Source organism: Pongo abelii, chromosome X (assembly GCF_028885655.2).
Source record: "Pongo abelii isolate AG06213 chromosome X, NHGRI_mPonAbe1-v2.0_pri, whole genome shotgun sequence".
Classification (NCBI taxonomy): Eukaryota; Metazoa; Chordata; class Mammalia; order Primates; family Hominidae; genus Pongo; species Pongo abelii.
Window position 1 is genome coordinate 145,801,614 of NC_072008.2, and position 20,377 is coordinate 145,821,990.

Below are 20,377 nucleotides of genomic sequence, written 5' to 3' on the forward strand. Positions count from 1 at the left end.
TATAAACAAACAATGGAATATTATTCAGCCCCCAAAAATACAAGGAAATCCTGCCTTTTTTTTTCTTCTTCTTCTTCTTCTTCTTCTTCTTCTTATTATTATTATTATACTTTAGGCTCTACGGTACATGTGCGCAACGTGCAGGTAAGTTATGTATGTATACATGTGCCATGCTGGTGCGCTGCACCCACCAACTCGTCATCTAGCATTAGGTATATCTCCCAATGCTATCCCTCCCCCCTCTTCCCACCCCACAACAGTCCCCAAAGTGTGATGTTCCCCTTCCTGTGTCCATGTGATCTCATTGTTCAATTCCCACCTATGAGTGAGAATATGCGGTGTTTGGTTTTTTGTTCTTGCGATAGTTTACTGAGAATGATGATTTCCAATTTCATCCATGTCCCTACAAAGGACATGAACTCATCATTTTTTATGGTTGCATAGTATTCCATGGACTTAACACAAGATTCTAGCAATCCTTTCGCATTATACTAGGGGAGTGCCATTTGCATTTTTCACTAGGAAGGCCCCTATGAAATGCAGCCTCAAAACTATAAGAAATATTTGCTTTGTTTAGTTCTTCTTACAAATATTTAAAGTTCTTCAGTAAAACATTGTGCGGAAATCAACACAACTGTATGAAAAATTAAATAGCTAAGACCCCAGATATTCTGAGCCTGATATCTATGCCTATGGCATTTGTAGCCACAGTGAATTGATGGAGCACACTGCAAAATCTGCCAAATCCAGCCTTCCCAGTCATTGAGCCTACCTATTTCTAGTGCTTCCTAGTAAACTATATCCTTTTTAATGGCTCTGCCATATCTGACTCAAAAAGTAAAGAAACAAACAAATGCTTCATATAATTACCTTCAACAGTAACTGATATTTAGTGATTCGTTGCACTGGTTTGAGTAAATAGGAATCCAGTCTAAGTCTGTGTTTTAACTTCCTTTGACATTCCTGTCATTAAAAGATAAATATCAATAAAATTAAATTAAGACATGTACCTGTGAAAATGCCAAGTGTTCATTGATTAAACCTAATGCCCCAATGTTTCTTACATCTCAAAGAATATTTATTGGAAAAATCACTGTTATAGTACAGAAATTATAAGACACAATATATCTGAAAAACTACCATAAACACTATTTCAGGATTGGAGAGGTAAACAATTTCAACATTTCAAAGATTTAAAAGTTTTGAAATATAAATTCATATTGATGTGGAATGCTTAAAAGGTGTGAAAGCAGGGAATGACTATAGATTAACATGATTAAAACATTCTTTAATATATTCAAGAAAATTCACAAAAGACCAAGCTCTACAAGCCAAGGCTCAGAAAAGAAATTGGTTGTGCTGAATACAAATCAGACTGGATATGAGAACAAAATTTTTAATATAACAAGAAAAAGCCCTCATCAACTGGTGCTATACTTCAGTAATTGGCCCATTGCCACTATAAATATAAGGGTCATGACGTTGGGTTCTGGGAACACTGTAGGGTCCCATAGTTAGGGCAAGATGCAGATATTTAGGATGAAATGTGCACAGAGAAAGTACAGGACACAAAGGGATTGGGGAAAAATACGCCTGAATAAGAACCATGGCTCTCCTCTGAATATGGGTAAAATCCAACATACAATCTAATTCAAATGAGAGTTAAAGATGGAGGACTGCTATTAGGTTGGTGCAAAAGTGATTGCGGTTTTTGCCATTACTTTCAGTGGCAAAAACCGCAGTAACTTTTGCACCAACTTGATACATGCATTTAGATCTCCTCACTCATGACAATCAACTAAAATGATGGAAAAGTTATCTTACTAGGCAAAAATCACAAAGTTATGAAGAAGGTGAGCAAGGGGAAAACTTCCGCAAAATTTGGAAACTGGAAACCAAACTTAGAAGTGGTCAACAACTGAGCACACTGGACAAAAGTAGATTTCAAGTTGGTGGAGGAAAAAGCCAAGGAACAACTCAATTTATGTTATAAACATCTCCTCCCTGCCCTCCACAAAGTCTCAGGGATTATAGACACCAAGTACCTCTGAAAGTGGGAGGTAAAGGTGAGGTTCAAGAAAGGATGCCTGTTGAAAGTCTTTTCAAGAAGTAATTAGATAATAACAAGTGTTGGTGAGGATATGGAGCAATTAATACCCTCATACACTGCTGTTAGAAATGTAAAATGGTGCAGTAACTTTGGAAAAGAGTCCAGCAGTTTCTCAAAAAGTTAAATGTAGAGTTACCACATGATCCAGCACTTTCACTCCCAGGTATATAGCCAAGAGGAATGAAAACACATGTCTACAGAAAAACTTATACAAAAGCATTCTCAGCAGCATTGTTCATAATAATCAAAAGGTAGAAACAAGCCAAATGTGTATCAATTAATGAATGGATAAATAAAATGCTATACATCCATATAATGGAATATTATTCAACCATAAATAGGAATAAAAAACTAATACATGCTACAACATGGACGAACCACTGAAATATTATGCTAAATGAAAGAAACAAGTCAAACACAAAAGACCACATATTGTATGATTCCATTTATATGAAATGTCCAGAATAGGCAAATCTATTGAAGACAGCAAGTAGATTAGTGATTGCCTAGGGCTGCTTAGATTGGGGAAAAAAGGGAGGGTAACTGCTAAAAGGTACTGGTTTCTTTTTAGTGATAAAAACATGGTTGTACAACCTTGTGAATATAGTAAAACCACTGAATTGTATACTTTAAAAGGGTGAACTGATGGCATTTAAGTTATATCTCAATAAAGCTGTTACAAAAAGAAAATAAATGGCATGAAAATCTAAACAAAAGCAATAAGGCTCTCAGATAACCATACCACTTTGCACAGCTGGGTGCCTTCTCTTCCCTTCCTTTGGCAGAAAAATGGATGTTTATCTAGAAAGAGTAAAACACAGGGTCTATGGACTAAAGGATACAAGGTTCAACTTAGGGCAGAGTACCATATTGAAAAATATTCAAGTACTCTCCATGTTATATCTCAAACAAGTGACCCTCAGCCTTTTCTCCCAACTTGGCTACCACAACACTAGCATCCAGATCATTATACACAAGGTAGCAGTTCAAGGAATCTGACCAGCCTAATATAAATGCTCTAAAGATACAGGTATTTGGGAATCCCTTCAAGCAAATAGCTTGAGACAAATAACTCAACAATGAGGATCATGGTCAATAAACCCACATATGCCCTGGAAACTTCCAATGAGCTTTTTAGTGTTTACTCCTAATGTAAGTGGACAGACAAGTATCACCAGACATTTGAGGAGAGCATCAAAGATGGGTAATAGGAACCAAACAAAGAGAAATAGAAGAAAAAAAGCAACACGAAGACAACAGAAGCTGTGCAGGGAGAAGAAAGCCATTTTTAAAAGAAAAATCTATTATCATCTTTGTATAGATGAATGAAGATACTGAATTCATAAAATGAAAATAGAATTCTATTAAAAGAAACATTGAAAAAGCAGAAAAAGGATGAGGGCTCTTCAAAATTAAAAACACAATGGCAGAAGTGGAAACCTCAATAGAAGGACTAGAAAGTAGAGTAATAAGACAAAGAATGGAAAATAGAAAAGATAAGATAATTAGAGGACCAGTCCAGGATATTCAATATCTGTACAACAGAAATTCCAAAAAGAGAAAATCGAGACAACTGGGTGGAGGAAATCAAAGAAAAACTCCAAGTAAATTTGGACAGGAGGTTCCAAATTCAAAGTTATCACCCTAATACTAGCATAATGGATAAAAATAGTACCAACACTTGAACACTGAAAATAAAATAAGTTTCCATAAGCTTTCAGAGGACAGAAACTAAGTCACCTAAAAAGGAACAAAAATTAAAATGGCATCAGATTTCTGAATAGTAACACTGGAAGCTAGAAGACAATCAAGCAATACCTTCAAAATTCTGAGTATAATTATTTCTTACCTAGAATTCTATACACAGCCAAACTAGCAATGAAGTCTTAGGGTAGAATAAAGATACTTGCAGACACATACACTCTCAAAAACTTTTATGTACTGTGTACACTTTCTCAGGAAAACTACTGGAGGATGTGTTCCACCAAACAAGGGAGGTAAACAAGAAAAATAAAGACATGGCACCTAGGAAGGAGGAGAGCCTATGCAATAGACAGCTGAGGAGAATTCCAAAAATTATGTTCACCAAGACCCCCAAATGACAGCTGTGCAACAGGCCTAGTGAGTCTAGACAAGCAAGACAGAAAACCCCAGGAGATATTTCTTTAATAATATGAAATTCAGAGAAAATAGAAGGTGTTTAAATGTAATAAGAAGAGATTTTTGTAACTCCCACATCTGGGAGAGGTTGGGGTAGAATAACAATAAGTATCTAGAAAACTGAGTAAAAAGACCATTGCAAGACAAACACAAGGGAAGGAAAAGCAACCCTATTATACCACATGATTCATCTGAGCAAAGAAATTACGTAGTCTTAATTTAACACTGTATATCAATCTAACCAAAATTACGATATGACTATAGTGGAGATTTTGAACGAAAAGAAGTATATTTGTATATGTGGTAGTTGGGTGGGTGGGGGTGTGTGAAAGAGAGCTAAATCTTCATCTTCCATAGTATAAAGGATAAAGATAAGCATGTCATTTGGAGCTATGGAGGTAAATACCAAAGGACGTAGCTAAAAGTGTTGAAAGTGTTTGCCTCTGGGAAGTTATAAATGTGTTTGTGTGTGTTGGGGGGGAGGGTGGATTTGCTCTTTAACCCATATACGTATATGCACATGTAACGTACTTAAAGTAGAAAATAAATTTATAATTAAGAAATACCCCAATATCTTCCAGAAAGAGTATATCCAATACTTGAATAATTACCGTACCTGGAAAAATGCGCATTCTGAATACTTCCTCCAAATTGTTTCTGATCTGGGCTTATTCTGACAATATTTTGCATACATCTGAAAATCATCCTTCTGTGATAAAAAACAAATTCAAATGTATTACTAATTTGTGAATATGACTTTTGCCATCAAGAAAGGCTAAACAAGAGTGTAACCAAGCATCCTAGGAAATGTGGCCTAAAGGGCCTACTGTACTAGCAGCTGGTCAAAAGCCTTTTTTATATTCCAAGAACAGCATGCCCATTGCATCTGGTGGGAGGACACATAATTATCTAAGTAATATCAGAACTTCCACTTGCCAAGCTTGAGGCTTAGATGGAGCCTTCTCTGTCTGAACTATAAAAACCTACTTTTTGCATAACGATGAACTAATAGGGTGCCAAGAAATATATTCTGTTATTAGTCTCTTGATTCCCTAGTGAATGAACTTGTAGCTGACTTCCAAGTTAGAGCTTACAGTCCTAGGTTCATCACTGGGACTTTATCATTGTAGCATAATCCATTTAGGCACTTACGTAATTCTCTTTCCCTGGTATCCTCTTTCTCTGACCCTCATGATTGGGCTACCTCCTACTCATTATTTAACATTTATCTCATGAGTTATCTCTTCTATACAACCATTGTTTATACCCCCATTCTATGTAAGACGCCCCTCTTCTGGATTTTCCCAGGACCATTTGCATATTTCAAATCTAATGCAACTCATCTTCTACACAATTAATAATTTCCCTGTTTTTATACCTAAATAGATTTGGGCTTGGTATCCACATTATCTGGCACAATGCTTGGTGCATAGTAGGTGACCAGTAAATGGTTGTTGAATAAATAAACAATTCATCAATAAACATTTATTAAACCACAACTGGTTGCTAAGAATGCCGCTAACCTAATGAGAGATACAACAATATATAGGATATGGACTCTCGATTTAAGGGCTTTCCATTAAGTTTGGGAGAAAATTCACGTATACATGTAAAGGTGCACAAGCACAGTAAACATAAAATCTCCAATGAGTAGGATAGACATTATATACTATGGAGTCTAAAGGAAGGATAAACTGCTATTGCTTGAGGAGGTTGGGAAAGAATTTGGTCATAATTTAAATATGTTTAAAGTTAGAACATCTTAGCCGGGCACGGTGGCTCATGCCTGTAATCCCAGCACTTTGGGAGGCTGAGGCGGGCAGATCACGAGGTCAGGAGATCGAGACCATCCTCGCTAACACGGTGAAATCCCATCTCTACTAAAAATACAAAAAATTAGCCAGGCATGGTGGTGGGCGCCTGTAGTCCCAGCTACTCGGGAGGCTGAGGCAGGAGAATGGTGTGAACCCAGGACGTGGAGGTTGCAGTGAGCCGAGATCGCACCACTGAACTCCAGCCTGGGTGACAGAGTGAGACTGTCTCAAAAAAAAAATTAAAAAATAAAAAAATAAAGTTAGAACACGTTGAGCAAGGTTGACACACAGTTCTTTCTTATCCTTATTCTCTTCTCATTTCGTAAACACTTTCTGGGATAAGACATCTATTTTGAAGCTTTCAACAATCACCTCTATTGAATTAACTCTTAAATCAAGACAAAACTGATCTTTCAGGAAGAAGAGAAACTACATAAGCAGAGAAGCATACACAAAAAATATTCTAAAAGAAAACTAATAGAGGAGAGTATGATCACTAACCTGGGAAGTCAATTGTATTAACCATACTCGGGACACAGAGGAATGGGCCTCCCTAAATGCCTTTGTTGAATGAAAAGAACTGACAGCTCTCTGTTTCTGTGAAGTTCCTGTGATAGATGCCTTGATGGCTGAAAGTCAGACTAGATCCAATTCTAAAACTTTACATGTATTTTAATAAGACAAATAATAAGGTGTTTTTAAGGCAAAAAAAAAAAATTAACCAAGCCCCAGATGGTTTTGTTATGATGATCCCAACTCTTACATCTTCATAGCCAGGATGGTCCCTGGATTACTAGGATTACCCAGGAGTCAGTGTTCAAGAGCTGAGCCACTGAAGCATTTGATACCACAGAACGGAATGGGTATTTTTATGCTCTGGATATCCCAGTGCATCCATTTCTGCAGCAAAACTTGGTTTGGTATTAAATACTTGCTGGAGTAATGTATCTTCTCCAAAAACATAAAGACATAAAGTACCTATCTTGTCTCCAAATCTGTTCTTATAAGTGAGTTGCTATTTTGGTGGTGCATATTTATATATTTTAAAAAATAATTTAACTAACCCTTTCCAGGAAACAAGGTCCCACTCTTTCTGGAGCATGAGCACAATTTTCCAGGCTGCTCAAGAAAATGCTGTGAAAATTTCAGAGAAAAAAAATTACATGATTTTATGTGAAATATAATAAATTCGTAAAGAGAGCACTTTAAATAGTTTTATAAAAAATAAATATTCAATTCAGCAATTACATACTTGTTATGGAATTCATATATTTCTGCCATGTTTCCAAAGAGAATGTCCTTTTTATTTCTCAGGAGAGGTGGCATAAGATCAAACATCTCTGGATTATCCATCTCCGCTCTATAACCCTACCCAAAATAAATACATTCATGCATTTTAAAATAATTACATGCACATTTGGTTGGGCTACTAATGGTGTAGGTACAGCAGAATATTAAGGGATTTGATGGTGAAGTTTTTTGAATTTTATTTCAATTTTAATTCAATTCAAATCTCCTACTTCCCAAAGTTATCCATGACCTTTTTTTTTTTTTTTTTAGAAGGCAGGACAAGGAAAGGAAGTCAAGTTTTCCAGTCAAATAGGCAGAATAAAGTAATAGCTCTTTGGCCTTCAGAGTAGCTTGTAGTGTAGGAAACAAGATAGAAACCAAGATAAAAACATAGATTACAGGTCATCAGCTTCTCCTTAAATTGGCAATACGTGTTTAGGTTTTTTCAGACCAAATTAATATCATGACATTTTTGTCAAAAGAATATTTTATCCCATTCTCAGTTTTTTACATCACAATCTCTAAATAGCACCCTGGGAATAATTGCAACAATTGGCTGTATCCCTAAGAGTACATTTTCTCTTCTGTAATAAATTCTGAATCAATCATTCCCATTACTGAGGGAGAGCCTGAATGTGCACGTTTAACCAACATGCTGCATCAAACAATAAAAGAAATGCCCACTGCTGCCATATGACAACCAAGGAAGAAGACGGAAGTAGAAGATTGCCCCTAAACACTTTCTAATGAATGTAGCAAGGGATCATTTGGGAAAAGATAGGGCAAATACAATTTGAGTCGCTTACCAACAAAACAGTATACAGTTCTCGAACATAAACTCTCTCGGTCTGTATCAGTTCATTTAGTACGTGGCTAAAATGAAAAGACCATATTTATCAGTTATTTTATTACTGAGATCTATATTGCAATGTTTCAAGTATTATCATCATGAGAAGGTAAAAATAGCTAATGCATAGGAATTATCAATGGTTTTTGTTTTAGCATCAAAATATGAAACTACTTTTATGGTTCCTAGAATAAAAACTATATATATAGTCTTATGGGTGGTTTTTTATTCATTATATTTATATTCATTTTATATATAACATATATATATATACTGCTTTCTTTCATATATACATATACATACATATATATATATGCTCAAGGGTTACTATTAGCTTTAAAGAACTTTATTTCTAACTCACTGAGATTAGGAATAAATTTACTAAAGACTCACAATAACTATTCCTAAATGTCTGAGGTTTTTATTGTTTTGGGGTAGCACAGTTTATGAACTTTAATACGCTTTTTTTCCCTAAAAAATAAGTATTAGCATTTTAGGCACTATTTTTCCCTTTTCCCAGTAATGTTCTGAAATTTTCTAAAGAAGGCAGTAGATTTTTTTACCCTGGTCTCCCCAAGTGTAGGTCATATTTATATTTCCGTAATGTATATATATATATTTTTTGAGACGGAATCTCACTCTGTCACCCAGGCTTGAGTGCAGTGGGGTAATCTTGGCTCACTGCAACCTCCACCTCCCGGGTTCAAGAGATTCTCCTTCCTTAGCCTCCCTAGTAGCTGGGATTATAGGCGCTCACCACTACACCTGGCTAATTTTTGTATTTTTTGGTAGAGACGGGTTTCACCATGTTTGTCAGGCTGGTCTCGAACTCCTGACCTCAAGTGATCCGCCCACTTGGGCCTCCCAACATGCTGGGATTGCAAGCATGAATAACCACACCCCACCTGTTTCTGTAATAATTTTGTTTACTGTCTCTGGAAAATAAAGTATATTTTCCTTTCAATGTGATTTCCAATTGACATCATATTTAAAACTCATTTCCCTAGTCCCCAGTATAAGTAACCCATTTGATTTAACTTATACATTTGGCCTTTTTTTCCTTTTCTTTTTGCATATTAAAGCATTTAACATTTGAGAGTCTTACAGTATATATATGTGTGTGTATATATATATGTATCTCATACATGCATATGTATACATACAACTTGCTGCAAAATGCTTGCTAATTACAACTGTAATATAAAATTAAAAAGATGAATATTCTTATGTCTAGAATATTAATATACCATTATAACAGTGAACAAAACAATTAACATCTATAAAATAACATCGTATCAATCTGTATAATCCTTTGTAATTTTTGATGTACCACTCTATTCATTTTGTATACCGAAATTTGCTGAGAATAGATCTTAACTGTTCTCACCACAAAAAAAATGGTAACTATGTGAGGTGATAGATGTGTTAACTAACTTGATATGGTAATCATTTCACAATATATACACATATCAAAGCATCACATTGTACACTTTAAATATACATAATTTTGTCAATTATATGTCAACAAAGCTGAATAATTAATAGATAAGCTAATTACCATGATTTGATCATTATACATTGTACACATGTATCAAAATCTCACACTGTATTCCATAAATATGTACAATGACTATGTGTCAATGAAAAATAATAATAAAGCTTTTTTTAAGAATGATAAAAACCTCCATTTTATTTCAGTCTGGGGGAAAAAAAAGAAGATACCAACATTCTGAAAAAGTTTAGTTAATTTTCTTCGAATCACATAAACAGGCCATAGGTTGGCCAGGCCTAAATCCTGGACTTCTGACACCTAAACTAGTGCTCTTTTAATCACACCCAGTAAAACCCCATTCTGTGAATTCAAATTTCTAATCACATTGGCCTTGAACACTGAACCAGACTCCCACAGTTAGATGTGTATGTGAGTTTATATTAATAAATAAAGGATACTTCTTTAAAACATCCAAGCTATTGCCATTGTCCAAACTGGAGGATTGACCAGAACTTCTCTTCTCCTGACAATCATGCACCACTTCAATCTGAAATACAGAAAATAAAAGTTAAATTAGCACCTCTGTAGGTATAATTCTTCTTCAGGGCGATCCAGCTCAAATTAAGTTTATTCTAGGTCCTAACTCTGAAGATAAATTGAAAAATAAAACTATGATTTTTTTCAAAATAACTTTGATACGTACTAGTAAAAAGTGATTTAAGTTGCCTAAGAAAACAGATTTAAGATACTAATTAGAACTTATTTTATGTATTAACTCTTTATTTATTTGGCATTCTTGGAAAATAAGGTTGATTCATAAAAAGTTAATTTTCTAGATAACTAAAGGGTATTCATTGAAGAACCAAACATCTTTTTAACCATAGTGATTTTTGATGGAAACCTTTCTAGAAAATATTACATGCATCCTTGAATTATTTAATCAAAGACACACGACATAACTGATCCTTTTCCTTTTTTTTTCTAAGATCTGGGGCAAGCTAGAAGATCCTTTTCTTAATGATTCGATGGCATCATCATAAGCTTGAATATGATAAAATCTAATGATGTGCTGCAGGGATACCTGCAGAACTCTATTCTTTCTTGAAATAACTGTAACCTGTACATCTCTGTCTCTACTCCCTGCCACATGTTAGTCGCTATAAGTTGCCTCCCTAATTCTAATAAAATTGCCTTATTTTACAGACTCTAAAGGACTTGGACTGGCCTACCGAGTCAACTGCAAAAGATTTGTGATGATTATTTCTTTTAAGAAGCATTTGAAGTGTATTCCTGGTATCCAATCTCAGCTGTATTGGACAGCTGAGCTTGCCAAAAGCCTGACCTCCAAGTACATGTAACATTTCTTTGTGACAACTAGAACCCAAAATGAAGTACAGTATCTATCAGCTAAATATTTCCCCAAAATGTGACCTACTTATTACAAATGAAAGAAACAAACATGTATTACAACTTTCTATATATTAGGCATCCACAGTCCTAGGTGCTTAACACATATTATATTTAATCCAAACAGCATTTAGCAAGCAATGGCATTCTTTTCCTCATTTTAAATATGGGAAAACTGAGGCTCAGAGAGATTTTACAACATGTAATACTACAGAATTTGGCATTCACCCTGTTTCTTTCTTGAAACCAGAGGTTGTGGCTGTACAAAATAATAACCAGGCCTCGTATATCAGTATAGACCATTCACTAGGCGCTATTAATTATATTAAAACTTAGAGCATTATCATATGCCACACATGTTCAAAGTGCTTCACAAATATTAGATTATTTTATCTTTAACTCCATGATGACAGTATTCTATTTTTATGCTCATTTTATATATGGAAACTGAGTTCCAGAGAACTTACCCAAGTTTATATGGCCAGTAAGTGATGGAACTGGGATTATAAGCCAGGAAGTCTAGTTTCACAATTTGTACCACTATGCTATATTGCCCCTTAAAAATATGTTCTCATCTTTATTTACCACAAAAAACACACGAAGAAAATGTGGGGTCTTGGGGACTGGGAGCAGTGGCTCATGCCTGTAATCCCAACACTTTGGGAGACCAAGGCAGGAGGATCACCTGAGGCCAGGAGTTTAAGATCAGCCTTGGCAACATAGCAAGACCCTGTCTATCAAAAAAAGTGTTAAAAATATTAGCCTGGCATAATGGCCCATGCCTGTAGTCTAAGATACTCAGGAGCCTGGGGTGGTAGGATTTCTTGAGCCCAGGAGTTTGAGGCTGCAGTGAGCTATGATCGCACCACTGTAGTCCAGCCTAGGCAACAGAGCGAGACCCTGTCTCAAAAAAAAAAAAAAAAAAGAGAGGAAAGAAAATGTGGGATGTTGTAGCTATGATGAGTCTACTTCTTTACAGATATCAGATTATCATGGAAAACTGAGAAGAACAGAATCTTGTATCTAACAATAAGTAAGTAGATTGGGCACAGTGATGCACACCTGCAGTCCCAGCTACTCAGGAGGCTGAAGTGGAAGGGTGGCATGAGCCCAGGAATTAGAGGAAGCAGTGAGCTATGGTCACCCCTGTGAATGGCCACTGCACTCCAGCCTTGGCAACATAGTGAGACCCTGTCTCTAAAAAAATTTAAAAACAACAACAAAAAAGAATGGATATCTTTTTAGAGCTAAGAGTTAGCCTCTGCATGGTCCATTAGAACCTGTCCTGTGTGCTTCATACTTGTAGAACTGGAATGCTCATGAAAGAAAGTTTATTCTGCACAAAGGTGCAACGCTTATTCACGATTATTGAAGTGATGGTGGGTGGTGATAAAAAGAAGCTGGAACATATACAAGATGTTCTACAGAAATGATTCTAACCTTGAGCCAGGACTTGAGAAACAGCTCATACTGAGAAACCGGCATATCTGGGGATATGCCAGTAATGCAGTGAAACACAATGCAGCAGCAGCTTTTTTTCTTTTAAATAGTCTTTCAAAGACACAATATTTGTCCAGTGAATGAAAAATATGGTTTAAGGCTCATACCAACTCTGCAACTAAAGCAATAAAGTCAATTTTGAATTAATTAATGATATTTACTTTTAAGTTGCTCTGATTTTGTCTCCAAGTCTTCTTCCCTGGTAGAGAAATGTGAAAGAAGAATTTCAAACCAGAATTAAAGTCAGCACTTTTAATAGAAATACATATATATTTATTAAATAACTTGAGTTAATATTCCAATATGTTTATATTAGTATTTTAAAATCACACTACAGAAGATAATGTTTGGTTGGACTTACTCACATGATTTCAGCTTCTTATTGAGCATGATTTTGCTATGTATTCACCCATTCTCTCATTCATCAAACATTCACTTACTTGCCAAGCATTGAGGTAGGTGTTAGTGCTCATAATTATTTGCAGATTTAGTATTCATTCTGACACAAAAACATTTAATCAAATTGTAGCTCATTGATTAACTCAATCAAAAAGAATTTTGAAAAAAATCTAAGTTTAATCTACTAATTAGAGTGTCTACACTTATTTGGCACTTTCTACATATTGAGCACTGTTCTAAGAGCTATGCATATATCTCTTTTTTAATACTCAAAATCATCCTAAGAGGTAGGTAACAACTTCTATCCCTATCTTCTAGATAAGGAACTAAGGTTAATATCTTGTCCAAGAAGGAGAGGTGGTATTCAAATTCATATAATCTACTCTCAGAATGTTTCTAACCACCATATAAACATTTCCAAAGCATCATAAAATGTTAAACGTGTCATCAAAATTCAAAGCTTTCATCTTTATTTTTTAAATGTTTAGTTTAAAAAGGGTGAGCCACTGTATTACTAAGCAAAGAATCCAGATGTTCCTACAAAGCCAAAGGCATGGTCCAACCAAAGACTAGATTGTTTAGATCCTAATTCTCAGGGCTGCTGAAAAGGCCATTACTCACACAGGCTGCATAAGACTCCTCTCTCCACGAAAGGAACAAACCTTTTGTCCTTCCCTTCTCAGCAGGAGCCAGTGACAGGCACACTCAGGAAAATGAAGGGCTGCTATGTTCTCTAGACTCCATACTTCACTTTCACTTATTAAAATATATCTTCTATCTAAACTTCAAGTTTATATCATCATATATGTAAATATATATTAAACTTAGTGGGAATTATACAAAATTAATTTCTCAATGAATACTAATATGCTCCACTTCAAAGAAACCTGTTCTACAGAGATCCAAACTCATTTCTAAAGGTAACTTAAGAGGCAATTATTAGTTTTGCCAATTAATTATTTGCAAATACATTAAGAGATACAAAATAAATATATGCACAACTTATGAGAAACACATCTTATTCTTCAAAGCAAGGTAGATGTATTCATTTTTAACAATATAAATACATGCAAAATGATTGAGCACCTACACCATATGCTAAGCTCTGTGTTTGGGGATACAAAGATGAACTGCACACAGTTTCTGCCCTTACAGAGCTTAGTTTAGCAAGAGAGACAGAAAACAGGCAATTCCACTAAAGCCAAGAAGAAATTTGGGGGTACTTGTTATCACACAGCATGAACACCTAAGTAAATAGGGGTGCAGGGAAGGAGGAGATCTGGGGAGGAAAAGCTTACCTGAAGGAAGTGGCCTAGAAATAGGAAATCTGATGGAGGAGTAGAAGCTAACATGTGGGAAAGGGAGAGGAAAGGAAATAGTGTTCTAGAGAGAGAACAGCGTGTGTAATGTCCACAAAGTAAGACACCTAAGAAAGGGAAGAAAAAGTGGGCAGGGTAAGTGGAAGAGACAGAAAGACTGTCACAGTTGCCAAGGCCAGGATGGTGTTAGCTCGGATTAGGAAAGTGGCAGTAAGGATAGCAGTGGGGATGAAAAAAAAAAGTGAATGGATTCGAGAGAGATACTTAGTAGGCACAAATCCACAGGATATAGAATTTTTGACCAATTAGAGGTAGGGCATAAGTGAGGGGGAATCAAGGTCCCAGGCTTGGTCAACTGGGGAAATCATAGTGCCATTCACCAAGATGAAGAGTAGAAAGATTGCAGGAGAGATGAGTTAATCTGAGGTATGTTGAGTCTGAGTTGCCTATGGGAAATTCAAAAAGGCAAATTATAAACAGAGGTCCAAAGCTTAGAAGAAAGGTCTAGGCTAAAGATCCAGATTTAGGAGCTCAAGTCACATTTTACATTTTATTCCTTGCTGTCAATATCTCCCATTCTCAATAACTACACTCTATATTCAATGTTAATTCTACAAATATTTATTACATCTTGCTAAGTGCCAGGCCCTGTGCTAGGTGCAGAATTATATTTGATGCAAAAAGAAAAAAAAAACTAAAATAAAAGCAAAGAACAAAAAAACAGTTTGACTCATTTTTATGAGAAATTAATACTTACGTTTTGAGTTGACCAAATTTTATATATTGGGCTTAGCAATTAAAAGTCTTAAGAAATTGTTTGGAATGGATTGTTATAATCCCTATTACTCACAGAGCAATTAGGTAAAATGAACAAGGTTTGTAGCATAAATAATGTTTTGATTTAATTTACAAAGCATGATGTATAATAGATAAAAACATTTATCCATCCATGTCACTTATTTATTAAGCTGCCTTCAGCCTCATAAATACATTAGGCAGTCTCGAACTGAAGCAAATCCAAGCTACGCCTAACAAAAAGTTGGATCATGAAGTATCTTAAACAAAAGAAAGCCTGATTCATTTTAGCATCGCCAATTGTTTTTCTTTATTCTTTTTGGGGAGTCACTTTATGAAAGACATTGAGTTTAGAAGCATAATCTACATTTTATATAGTCATTTTCCAACGTAAGCATAATACAAAGAGAATAATGGATGGTTATTATGAAAAACAGGAAAAAGTTGCTTGCAGGTAGAATGCAAGAATGAACTGCTCCTGTTTTTAGATGCCAAACTGGTTTTTCACATGTACACAAACTCAGAAAAATGTATTGGCAAAAGTAATATAATAAAGATGGGTACCTTGTGAAAAAAGTTTACATGCTTGAAAGAAAGAGTATCCAACTCCCACTGCAGAAGGAAATTGTAACGCCATTAAATAAGAATATCAGAAATGAAACAATACAAAATAAAATATGCTAATGAGTGACTAATGACTTGCATGGATCTGTAACAGTCTCCTCAAAACTCCGTTCCTCAACCCAAGGTGTACCACTTTAAGAACCTCTAGGAGGAGTTGAGATTTTAGAGGACAATTAAGCAAGCAGCTTTAACCAGAGGAAAGGACTAGTCCAGTTTATCAAGTATTTTTTTATAGTCTTCAATTTTTTTCATCCTATCTTTACAATAACCTGTTGGAGTCAGTAGGTATTATCGTCCTTATTGTCCAGGTAAGGAAATTGAGGCTAAAGAGGCTAAGTGAACCATTCAAGGACACACAGCCAGCACATGGAGCCAGAAATCTAACTGAGATCTGTCTTCTGCTCAAGAATATCAACCTATTTCAGTTTTATTCTCATAGCTATCGGGTTTTATCCCCTTATTGTTTTTTATTTTGTTATCTTTACTCTTTTTCCAGTAGTTTTAATATTCCTTGTATCTTTGCTATATCTTTGATATTGTATTTAAGACATTGCTTATAGTTTTATTTGTAAATATATTTATATATTTCATAAGTATTAAACATGTAACTTTCATAATCTTAGCCTAGTTACCTGCTTTCATCACCTTTTGAAATTCTGATCCATGCTAGATATAAGCTATTATTTTTATGCTCATTTTCCTTGGCTCAAGCCTTCTCTGAATTCCAAAGCAGTTCTCCTACACTAATGAAGCTTCTGATTCTATTTAGATCAGACAGACCAAATTTACTCCCATCTTCACCCATTCTACTTACTTAGGGCCCTAAAGACCAAATTACTCTCCTCTAAGATGCCCCAAAGGCAGCTCAAGGGAACCCCTGAGCCACCCATATCCAGAGTAGTTCAACACATTATAAGGATAATTATTATTTCCATAGAACTTAGAAAGGAAATAGATCTTACATGGATAAAACTAGGAGATTAAAACTAGAAAATGAACCCTGTAATAGTAAATTACCAACAGAATTATTCTATTTAACAGCATTTATTTAGAAAAGGCAATCCATTTTATTATCTAAGCCATTCACTTACTAGAAGCTTATAAGAACCAAGTCATATTTCACCACTATGCAATATATTCATGTAACAAAACTGTATGTACTTGTACTCCCAAATTTATACAAATAAAAAGGAACCAAATCATTGCTTATCTAGAGTAGCAGTAAATATGTGTGTGTGTGTGTGTGTGTGTGTGCATGCACACGTGTATACTAGCTTCATATACTTTCCTTCACCTGCTGAAAAAAAATGCAAGTTTGATGCTGGTAAAATTTTCATACTCATTTTCAAGGCTGGAGTACTCAGTACTGAGATGTTCACAATTCCTTGTACTGTACTATATTACTACTATGTTTTAGTACTGTACAATAACCTCAATCTGACTCTTGCCTTGCACAATATAAATATGACCAAAGATGCTAAAGTGAAATTTTCATCTATCAGCATTGAAGAATAAACTCAGTATTTACATCAAGAGTAACAATATAAACAATAACAAGAAAAAAAGAGACAGAGAAAGTAAGACATTTTACCTTGTTTAGATGAAAAAAATGGTGCTCCAGATGTGACCAAATTTTCAGGTGTGGGTACCACAAATTGGATTGGCCTCACATGCTTATCTGCCAGGTTCCTGAAACCAGCCTGCTGGTTCTCAAATATACTTCGAATGTTTTCAAGCTTGAGTTGTATAGTCTTCATTTGAACCTGCAAGTTGTATAAGAATTATAGGAAATATTTTCTGAAATGAGGTCATTACAAACCCCATTACATTTCTCAGACTCAGATGGTCAAAAAAATAATTTAGAGTTTAAAATATAACTACAAGACATTTAGAAAAATAACAAGACAGATTAATGTATTATGTTCACATGGATATAAAACCAAAATCTCAACCAAAACAACCTGAGGGAAAAAATTACCAAGAAGCAGTCATGAAATTGGTCACTGCATAGAGTGATTTGCCCTTCATTTGTTCATTGGCTGAATCGGATAATGTCTGGGAAAGAAGGCATATTGCTCTTTCCTGTTTAGCATAAGAAAGCCACCAAGTTATAAAAACAATCAAATGAATAACATCGGTATAATATTTTGTTACATTTTACCCTGTAGGACACTCTTGTTATAGTCTTCTATGTTGCAGCAGGCTCCTCAGAGCCACCAATAGATAATGCACCTTTGTACCTCTCCTAGATGCTTTGAGGCAGCTAGAGCTAAGCTTGGTTGTTTCCAGAGAATCACTTGGCTATTGCCATGACTACATTTCCGACTTCCTGGGGCATCCCCTAGGATATTCCGCTAAGCATGGATCTAGATACTGCTCCAATCTTAGAGTCAACTACACATTTTAGCAGCAAATAGCATCACAAATGCTCTTATCTACAATGTGGAAAATCCTTCATGTCATTTCCAAGGGGGCAGTACTGAACTAACCTATAGCTCTCCACCCTGTTAACACCAACTTCTGCCTGCTCCTCCTTCTCCAAGAAGACCCAAATCCTATCTTTATGCTTTCATTCTCAAACTGAGTAGGAAAGCAACATCATCCACAGAGCATCTGCTGATGGTCACTGCAGCACAAAGGAAAGATGTTTGGGGTAAAGTGCTCTTGACATGGACCCAACATTCTATTACAGAAGAGCTTTGGGCGTTTCTCCAGTGATACACAACAAAATATGTGTGAGAACACCTAGCACATAAAAGAGTTTTAAAATAATGGATTTGGAGCTCAAAAAGGAAATTATTCTTCATTATATAGCAAACATATGCCTTTGAATTATTTGATGCTTGACAGTGGCACTACTATCACCTCTAAGAGGACAATGTAAGTGCAATTTGACCTAACGTCAGCTGTGAGGTAGTAAAACTCCTCCTATCCACAGTACTGCAATTATAATTTTCTTTAAATATTTATTCGAAAATAAAAAAGTCTCTACCTTAAGCTCAGGAGATAATATTACATCAAATTCATACTGCAGTGTTTCAGGTTCATAATTTATAAAGGGTAGAGCCATTTCAAGAAAATTTTCAATGTCTTGGAGGGCTTTCTGAGCATCTTCTTTAGACTGAAACTTATCTATTTCCTGATTAGCTAGAAGACATTCCCCTTCATCACAGCATTGACGAGCCTGGTAAGAAAATCAAGAAGAAAAAAAAACATGAATTAATAAAGAGAAAACATATTTCTCCAATAAGTGAGTGGTTCTCAGCCTCTGGCTTCTGTGAGTCAGAAATGATTTCAGAGCTGTTAAAAGAAAATAAAGATATCTGGGTTCTGCCCCCAGAAATTCTGATTCAGTAGCTCTGGGCCATAAGTTGGGCATTTATACTTTTACAGAGCTCCACAGATATTGCTGACACACAGCCAAGGTTGGGAAACACTGCATTTATTTCACAACAACTAATTTATTCTGCAGCAGGAGTCCGACCATTTTCTCAACACTAACACTTTAGTTGCATGTTACTTTTCCAAAATCAGTAACTGAAATATGAAATTCTTAGAAAAATATAAAGTGTAATACAAATGCTTAATGATGGCTAAGGAGAAGAATAAAGTTTCCTTCCCAAAGAATGAGATGTAAAGATTAAAATGTTTATGTTCAGATATAATGTCTGTAAGTGATACCCCTATTTTATATTCCACTGCCAACACCAGGTCCATATGGCGACCTGTCAATTCATTGCCTAATCGTGAAAAGGGTCAAACCCACAAGCCATGGAGGAATATTTTCCAGTCACTGTTTAATATTTTATTTCTGTGCTATGAAATGTGAAGGGAGTTTCAGGCTTTAGCAAAATGCCCCCCAGGCTTTTAAAAATGTTCCAAGTACAAACCATCAACAGTGGAGGCTTCAGAGATGTACCCAAAATACAAAGGAAGCCATTACTCCACAATCTCAATATTTAGAACAAAGGGCAAAATTTGAACTGTATTGGATCTTTCATGAATAGTTCATTGGTAGATGGATGAAAAAATCATAATCAAACTCAGTCCTTCAGACTTCTTACAAATTTAATTCCAAAGCTATACCAGTCCCTGACCATATAACCTCTGAGAAGATAAAAAGTATTCCATGCAGCAGAAGGGCAAGGTGCTTCAGGCTAGCAGGACCTGGAAAAAAATGTGTGTTCCTTTGCAGAAATGGATCATTTCCCATTACACTACCTGCTGTAGGAGTTTATGCATTTTGAAGGTCCTGCTGAGTTGTATCCGTTTTGCTTTTATCTCATTAACCAAAATATCAGAAAGGTAACGTAGCTCATTGCACCTCTGGCAGATTAAATCAAGTGCATAATGGTGATTTGCTGCAAGCTTGTGTCCATGTAATATCACAAACTGGGCCTTTGATAATAGCTCCTGATCGTAACAAAGAAAAAAAAATAATGAATACATGACCTCTGTTCCTATAGAGTAAAAAAGAAGAAAATAATTAAGAAGCAAAATGTTTGAGCAAGAAGGATACATTGCCAAAAATACAATTTGATGTCTACTTAAGGCTGCAAAAAAAAAAAAAAAAAAAAAAAAAAAAAAAAAAACTCACAGTTATAATACTTAGCTGCAGCA

General features: G+C 35.4%; 1 protein-coding gene across 7 annotated transcripts in view; it reads right to left on the reverse strand.

The window, feature by feature from the left end:
• The window catches only part of MCF2 (MCF.2 cell line derived transforming sequence), a 130,015-nt gene that overhangs the window by 14,165 nt on the left and 95,473 nt on the right, over positions 1 to 20,377 (reverse strand). For 4 of the 7 annotated variants that reach the window (XM_002832187.4, XM_002832188.5, XM_054545145.2 and 1 more), the window contains 10 exons: positions 19,979 to 20,170; positions 18,750 to 18,941; positions 17,349 to 17,520; positions 12,782 to 12,819; positions 10,172 to 10,260; positions 8,181 to 8,247; positions 7,337 to 7,452; positions 7,149 to 7,218; positions 4,887 to 4,979; positions 871 to 963 (listed from right to left, as the gene is read on the reverse strand). In XM_002832187.4, the coding sequence (XP_002832233.3) occupies positions 871 to 963; positions 4,887 to 4,979; positions 7,149 to 7,218; positions 7,337 to 7,452; positions 8,181 to 8,247; positions 10,172 to 10,260; positions 12,782 to 12,819; positions 17,349 to 17,520; positions 18,750 to 18,941; positions 19,979 to 20,170 (1,122 nt within the window). Of the gene's footprint in view, positions 1 to 870; positions 964 to 4,886; positions 4,980 to 7,148; positions 7,219 to 7,336; positions 7,453 to 8,180; positions 8,248 to 10,171; positions 10,261 to 12,781; positions 12,820 to 15,697; positions 15,746 to 17,348; positions 17,521 to 18,749; positions 18,942 to 19,978; positions 20,171 to 20,377 lie in introns of all 7 variants that reach the window. The other 3 variants (XM_002832189.4, XM_002832190.5, XM_054545144.2) reach the window with 1 other exon arrangement.